The 7428-nt window shown below is 36.8% G+C and overlaps 1 protein-coding gene across 1 annotated transcript; it reads left to right on the top strand.

Moving 5' to 3' along the window:
- The first annotated feature begins 663 nt into the window (after positions 1-663).
- LOC107808111 (ras-related protein RABE1c) lies at positions 664-7241 on the top strand. The gene is made up of 9 exons (NM_001325821.1): positions 664-673; positions 760-876; positions 4143-4215; positions 4888-4988; positions 5264-5329; positions 5719-5816; positions 5923-5985; positions 6063-6155; positions 6920-7241. Exons 2-9 carry the CDS (start codon positions 804-806, stop codon positions 7001-7003), a joined length of 651 nt encoding a protein of 216 aa, NP_001312750.1. The 5' UTR covers positions 664-673; positions 760-803; the 3' UTR covers positions 7004-7241.
- The last annotated feature ends 187 nt before the right edge of the window (positions 7242-7428 follow it).

The following is a 7428-nucleotide window of genomic DNA, read 5'->3' as shown; positions in this document are numbered from 1 at the left end:
TTATAACTCAAACACAAATTTTAATATTTATGTAACTTTATAATTTTATATTTATTGAGATAAGGTTGCGCGTATCCTAAAACTAGCATAAAGAAAAAGTTGATGGCATATTATTGAATACTTTAATCTAGTGCTAAGAGCACAACTCGTAATATTTAAATAAAAAAATATAAAAGACGAATTCCTTATGCTTCCTATTTTGTACCGTGCCTCTTTGCCCCTGATGTTAAGCGCCCTCCACTTCCAACTAAGAGGTTGTGAGTTCGAGTCACCTAAGAGCAAGGTGAGGTTGTGAGTTCGAGTCACCCCAAGAGCAAGGTGGGAGTTGTTGGAGGAAGGATGCCGAGGGTATATTGGAAACAACGTCTCTACCCCAAGGTAGAGGTAAGGTATGCGTATACACTACCTCCCCAAATTCTACTTGTGAGATTATACTGGGTTGTTGTCGTTGTTGCCTTATTAAAAAAGATAAATAATAATGGCACGAAAAAGTAAAAGAAGTATCGAAAAATCAACGGCCGACCGGTGCCGACGTGACTAACGTTGCAAAGACGCTTCCCTCCTAATATTTCTTTTTTCTTTTCTTTTCTTTTTTTACAGCCTCCCCATTTATTAGATCTCAAACATATTGTCATATCTCTCTTTTTCTTTCCTTCGACTCTTCTCCGATCCGGTATGTATATTTATGTATAAATCTTCGTATATATACACATAAATGTCAGTTAATTAAATTTAAATTTGATTTTTTGTTTATCTAAGGTTGGAGATATTCCCCTTCATCATTTTTTCCTGAGAAAATTCAAATGGCCGCTCCACCCGCTAGAGCTCGAGCCGATTACGATTACCTAATCAAGCTCCTCTTGATCGGCGACAGCGGTAAGCTTTTTTTTTTCTTAATTTTTTTATGTATAAAATCGACTATACATTTGATTTATTTGTGTTTTTAGTTTTTTTTTTCTTCGATTGATTCCAAATTTGAACGCGATTGCATATGAGATGTTGTAATAATTTTCTTGGTTTCGCCTCTTCATGCCACTAGGTCAAGAGTTCGAGGCTGGTAGGTTGCCTGACCGAAAAAAAATAAAAATTCGTGGTTGCGTAGCCTTGCGATCTCGGCGTAGAACTCTAATGTTAGCTTATTTCGTAGTTCCCTTTTTTTTTTTAAGTTTAAATAAATGGCTTATTCCTCAGTTATAAATGGTAGTTTCATAGGTAATAACAAAATATTGCGAAATGATGCTCGAGAACTTGTGACAACTGACCAGAGAGGAAGGCTCGAGTGGAAAGCGCTTGCACCTCCTACCTTAAGGTTAGGGGTTCGAGTAACCAGGGGTCATAATTATGTCAAAAATAAAAAATAAAAAAAAAACAACATGCTAGAGAACTTTAGTAGGTAATAACAAAAATGTGTGCAATGATGCTAGAGAACTTTCGTTAGTCTAAGAATGTAATGGAGAAATAAACACTTGTAGATGATTTCTTCCCACTGCCTAAGACTTGGTGGGCAGATTTACCTGGTATATTTGATGGTGGGAGGTAGCAAGTATTTGCTGAAATAGTTGAGAAGCGCGCAAGTTGGCCTAGATACCACCGTCATGAAACAAAAATGTAATGGATAATTGTTGTTTATAGGATTTTTGTTTTGCTTCCTTGAGACATGAACCCATTAATACTTGAAGAACTCATTGTTAGTACTCCCTATGTTTCATTTCCTGGGATGACGCGGGATGACGCTTGTCTGGGCACAAAGTTTAAAAAAGAAAGAAGGGTTTTGGAACTTCCGGTGTTAAACATGCTACAATATTTTTGGCTATAAAATCAGGTGATTAAGAGTAAAATGAGAAGTTTAAAGTTAAGTTGTTTGTAAATATAGAAATGTGTCACTTTTTTTAAACAAACTAAGAAGGAAATATTTTAAGACAAAATGGAACGATGGGGGTATTGTTCTCGTGCTTGGAATTGTGCTTCATTTGCTGGTGGGTGTTGCATGTTGTGTGACAAGGAAAGGAAATGTTTAGTTGACTCTGACTAGAGTCAATAGTTAATTTGATGCCTATTAGGTTATTTCTGTGTTTATTTTAGTCTTTTTAGAATTTTCTATTTTTTTTTTTTCACATTCAGTGTATACATTTTCTTCTCTGACCATTTTACTATTATCAATTTTATGCATTTGACCAAGGAGCGCACTCATGGTGGTTCACTTTAGTTCACTTTAGTTTGTTTCTCTTACGATGATAATGGGAAAAATTACAGACACTACTAGTGGAAAACATAACATCTACCAAATTAATGATCTTTGGATTATAATTTGATGCTTGAATGATATTCAGATCATACACTGCCAATATAGATAGCTCCTTGATTGGCTAAGAACTCCAGTAAGGAAAATTTCTCTCAAATATTTAGGTGTAAGTTGATTGGCCGAATGACTCAATTTTGACAAATGTACCCTATGTATCTTTTGTCTAATTTAGAAACAGAGGAATAGGAGACCTTTTGAAGGAGTGGTGACTTCAATACAACACATTAAATAGACGATTTTATTTCATTTATTTCTTTGGTGTAAAGAGGAAATGCCGCTTTGCATTGAAAGATGGACAAACTTCTGCTGAGGGTCAAATTTACATTTGTAAAATACGTTTGTATATAAAACACCTTGCTGGTGTACAACACTAGCACTTATTTGATTCATCAAGGGGAAATTAAAAAAAAGGATCTAGCTGTGGTTGTTGGAATCTTCATCATTCTTTAGCAACTAGCTTGTAGTTCAAATTATTAACTAGAAAAATCGCATTATCTTACCTCATCTAATTCGAAATGTATTTTCAACTTTGGAGTCCAACTATGGTTCGTTTGAGCTCTTCAATAAAAAAACTATGGTCCACGTGACCAGCTTATACAAGCATCCGCTGGACCTGCTTACATGAACGCATTTATATAACTCAGCTCATACATGTCAAACACCATACTGATTTTTAGCTGCTTGATTGATAAGCACCATTTTAATAATGCACTTTTTAGGAGATTTACTAACAACAACAACAACATACCCAGTAATATCCCACACCGTGGGGTCTGGGGAGGTTAGTGTGTACGCAAACCTTACCCCTACCTTGTGAGGATAGACAGGTTGTTTCCAATAGACCCTCGGCTTAGGACAGTATAAGCACCACATTAATGAAAATATAGACAAGAAGGGACAGTACCAAGAAGCCATATAAAAGCAGAATAAAAACAATCAGATAGTAAGATGATCAACAATGAAAGAAAACAACGGTTAGTCATAAAAACCTACTACCAACAAAAAGCTAGACTGCGTGCCAATACTACCGTTATGAACACTCTAGACTACCTACTCTACTGCCCTAATCCTCGACCTCCATACCTTCCTATCAAGTAAATCTTAGGAGATTTATTGCTTGACCAAAATGATAATTAACTTCTAAAGTTCAGCGAAAGCTTAGGAAACTTGTAAGCAGGTTAACCTGCAAGGTGGTCACTGCCTCTGACCTGCTCATGTCCCTGGGAGGGGTAAGGAACGAGGAGAATGGAAGACTCATGCATGATTACTATTCTGAAAGATGCTGGCAATAAAATACCTTCAGGATTAGTTACAGACTGGATATGAATCTATGAAATTTCGGACAAGTAGTAGCATCTACAAATTCGCTTGTAGACTGTTGTAAAATTACTGAAAACAGAATGTTCGTGTCAATCATTCTGCTAGCATGCCTAGCAGTTTGGTACACATCTACAAAGTTGGGATTCCACAAGAAATCTTCAGTACTATTCGTTAAGTTGGAGGCATGGTTGCAAATTATTAGTAAATGCTGGATATTATTAGGGCGCCTAGTTCCTTAAAAGGTTTCATTCTCTCTCTTTTGGTGCTTTCTGCTGGGATTATTCTGCTTTCACTTTTCTAATATTCCCGCAGCTCAGAGTTGATCAAGAGCATTGCTATGTTATCCTATTTATCAGTTATAGTATATCTCTATCAATGTTGAGTTGTTGGCTGCCAAGTGACTGAAGTTCAATAGCTGCTTATAATTCTTCTTCTTTTTTCCTTTTTTTTTTATTTGTAAATGTTGAACTTTGTTAGTTCTTATGAATCTGGATATAATAACCTCTGTTTGAATTTTCAGGTGTGGGTAAGAGTTGCCTTCTTTTACGTTTCTCAGATGGCTCCTTCACGACCAGTTTTATTACAACTATTGGGTAATCGTCTCCTACTTCTTAAGGACACTGTAATTGTTGTCTTTGTCGTTATCATAGTCATTATTATGTCGTCATCATCATCTTCTTCTTCTTCCTTCTTTTTGTTTTTCTTAAAGCACTTGAAACTCAAAGGTAATCAAGATTTATGAACACAAGGAACTTGATAAGAAAATGAAGTTCTGTCCAAAAGTAGCACACAACCTCTTAACTTGAGTGTACATTATGAAAATGAACAAAATACTACTGCTACTACTACCACCCCACCACCACTACTACTATTATTATTGTTGCTATTATGCTCTTTTGGTTTCTCAAAGGTGATGAAGATATACCAACTTAAATTGATTGAAATGGGGAAAAGGTGGTGAATACTTGAGAAGAAGGCAATGTTTCTCATTATATCAAATAAACAGGCATGGTTTCTTATACTTACCAACTAAATGAAAAAAAGTTTATTTATGGTAAAGTACGTAACCTCTTACGTAGAAAATGTTGATATGAAATTTACGTAACCTCTTAAGTATAAATGTAGATTATGAAAGTTGAATATGTGGTATTTGTTTACGATTTGGTGAAAACATGGATGGACTCTGACAAGAACAAATGATTAGTTATTTACCTACATATTTATTTTTAGGTAGACTTACTCTGATGCAAGGTTTTCTTACACAGCATTGACTTCAAGATAAGGACCATAGAGCTTGATGGCAAACGAATCAAACTACAAATCTGGGATACTGCTGGTCAGGAGCGGTTCCGAACAATTACAACTGGTAAGCTCGCGGGTGAAATGAGCTGTGTATCATTTCGTCTTGTTATCTTGTCATTTGATTTTCCTATTTGGGCAAACACATACACCAAGTCAAAACTGCCTCGGTGGTAGACACATGGGCAACTTGTCCAGCATGATGCCTTTTTTCTCCTCCAAGAGTTGTTTGATGCACTCGGGCATACTCTTTCATAGGCTCGACACAGGTTGTGACGTCGGGTCCTCTCTGCTGCATTAATATGTCAACTTCACGTTTTAGTTATTCTCCTGTCCTTGCAGCTTACTACCGTGGAGCCATGGGTATATTGCTGGTGTATGACGTAACTGATGAGTCATCTTTTAACAGTAAGTTCCCAAAATACATTGCAGTAAAGGAATCTGTAAATATTTTGTTATATCAATTTAGAAGTGGTTGCTTTAACTTTATAGATGACTGTTCTTCTCCTTAACCACTAAGGGGTTGGCATACTGGTAAGGGTCTAGCTGCCATGTTGGAGGTCTTGACGGGGAATCTCCTTCCTGAAATCCCTTCCAATCAAGGATTTTCTAGAAAACTACATTTGTTCCCCGTGGCTTGTACTCTCGCCCTCCCTTATCATGGAGCAATTGAATGAAGCAGGGCCTTTAAGATTGTTGATAAACTATTCATTCTTCTATTTGTCAGAATTTCGTTAAATAAGAATGTCGTAAATTTCTTTGGTCAGCTCCAAAACTAACTTTGTGCATTTGTTTAGACATCAGGAACTGGATAAGAAACATTGAGCAGCATGCTTCCGACAACGTCAACAAAATTCTGGTCGGCAACAAGGCTGACATGGATGAAAGCAAAAGGGTTCTCTCTTTCTCTCTATCCAATCATCATCTGATCTATGTATGTTGTTGTATACATGCTATTTATAGCTGCTATGTGACTGAGTTCATGTAAACCTTTTCTGCAGGCTGTTCCTACATCAAAAGGTCAAGCACTAGCTGACGAATATGGCATTAAATTCTTTGAGACAGTAAGTACAACTTCTTGCCAGCATAGGAATTATTTGCAATAGCAATTCTCCTCATATTGTAGTGATATTTGGTGCAGAGTGCCAAGACAAATATGAATGTGGAGGAGGTTTTCTTTTCCATAGCTCGGGATATAAAGCAAAGACTTGCTGAATCTGACTCAAAGGCTGAGGTATTATTTACTAAGTTCAGAAGTGGTGCATATTATGTGCTGGCTGACAAGTTTGACTGCTAAAAAATTAATAAGAAGGATAGACTATTGATATTTCTATGATTTAACTTCTGGCAAGATAGAGCTTGAGGCTGAAATGTGGGGGTCTTTCAATGATAAGAGAGGATTTTTCTTACTAAGAAACTACCCAAAAATTAGCAGTTTTTTAACAAGAAATGACTTCCCTTTCAGTTTCCCATATATGCTTGCATGATTCAGTCTTCATGTTGCATTCCTTTTGCACTTCAAATCTTTGATTTAGTTGTCAGATCCTGGAAAAAAGCTCTTTCGGGTATGCACTTTTCAGGTCGAGTTTCCTCATTATTGTCCCTTCCAAGACATCCCTTCTAATCCCTATTTCCAAAGGAAGAAGAAAGGTTGAAAGCTCTCTTTCGAGAGCCTCATTTGTTGAGCCGGTCCAGGATTCAAACTAGGAATTGCTATTTTATCTGATGCAACTAGCTCTTCCCCAACCTGAGGGCTGAACCGTCTTATCTTTAGGTTAGGGTAGGGTTGGCCCGGGAAGGAAGGGCCAAGGTGTGAGCCTTTAATATTCAATAAGTAGCGTGTGGTCGTACTCTTCAATAGACTTGCAATAGCGATTCTTAAAAGCAAACTTAGCTGTAATACTCCATTGAATGTGAACATCAGCACAATGACCTCTTCCATTTCCCAGACATGGAATATTTGACCACACTGACTCCTGCATTCCTGAATTTTTGCAGCCTCAGACTATCAGGATTAATCAACCAGACCAGGCAGCAGGAGCTTCTCAAAGCGTCCAAAAATCAGCTTGTTGTGGCTCTTGAAAAATTGACGGCAAGAAAGACAGGATGATGGGGAATACATCCTTAAAAGTTACCATTTTAGTGGGAAGGGTGGAACTAATCTTTGTTATAACATTCTCACAGTCTGATTGAATTTTTCTCTTTACAGTTATTTTCTTCCAATATCTATTTGTATTGGGTGGCAGCTCTTAGTATTGCAAAAATCAGTATATGCTCACTACTTTTTGGGTTATATAAATGAAGGGACACTCTGCCTTCTCATGTTTCTCGTTCAAACTTTTGTGGTTTTGGTTGGGTATTTGAACCTTTTTACTCTTCATTCATTTCATCATAAAAGTATAGATTGAAAATAAAAGATGGAGGAATAGGGCTGAATTTGATGTGCCCTATTAGCCAGATTCAACAAGTTACCAGATGAGTAATTACTACTTCTACTTGATACGAAA

Source organism: Nicotiana tabacum, chromosome 2 (genome assembly GCF_000715075.1).
Source record: "Nicotiana tabacum cultivar K326 chromosome 2, ASM71507v2, whole genome shotgun sequence".
Taxonomy (NCBI): Eukaryota; Viridiplantae; Streptophyta; class Magnoliopsida; order Solanales; family Solanaceae; genus Nicotiana; species Nicotiana tabacum.
The sequence above is the reverse complement of the archived record's forward strand: the minus strand, read 5'-3'. Positions and strand labels throughout refer to the sequence as shown.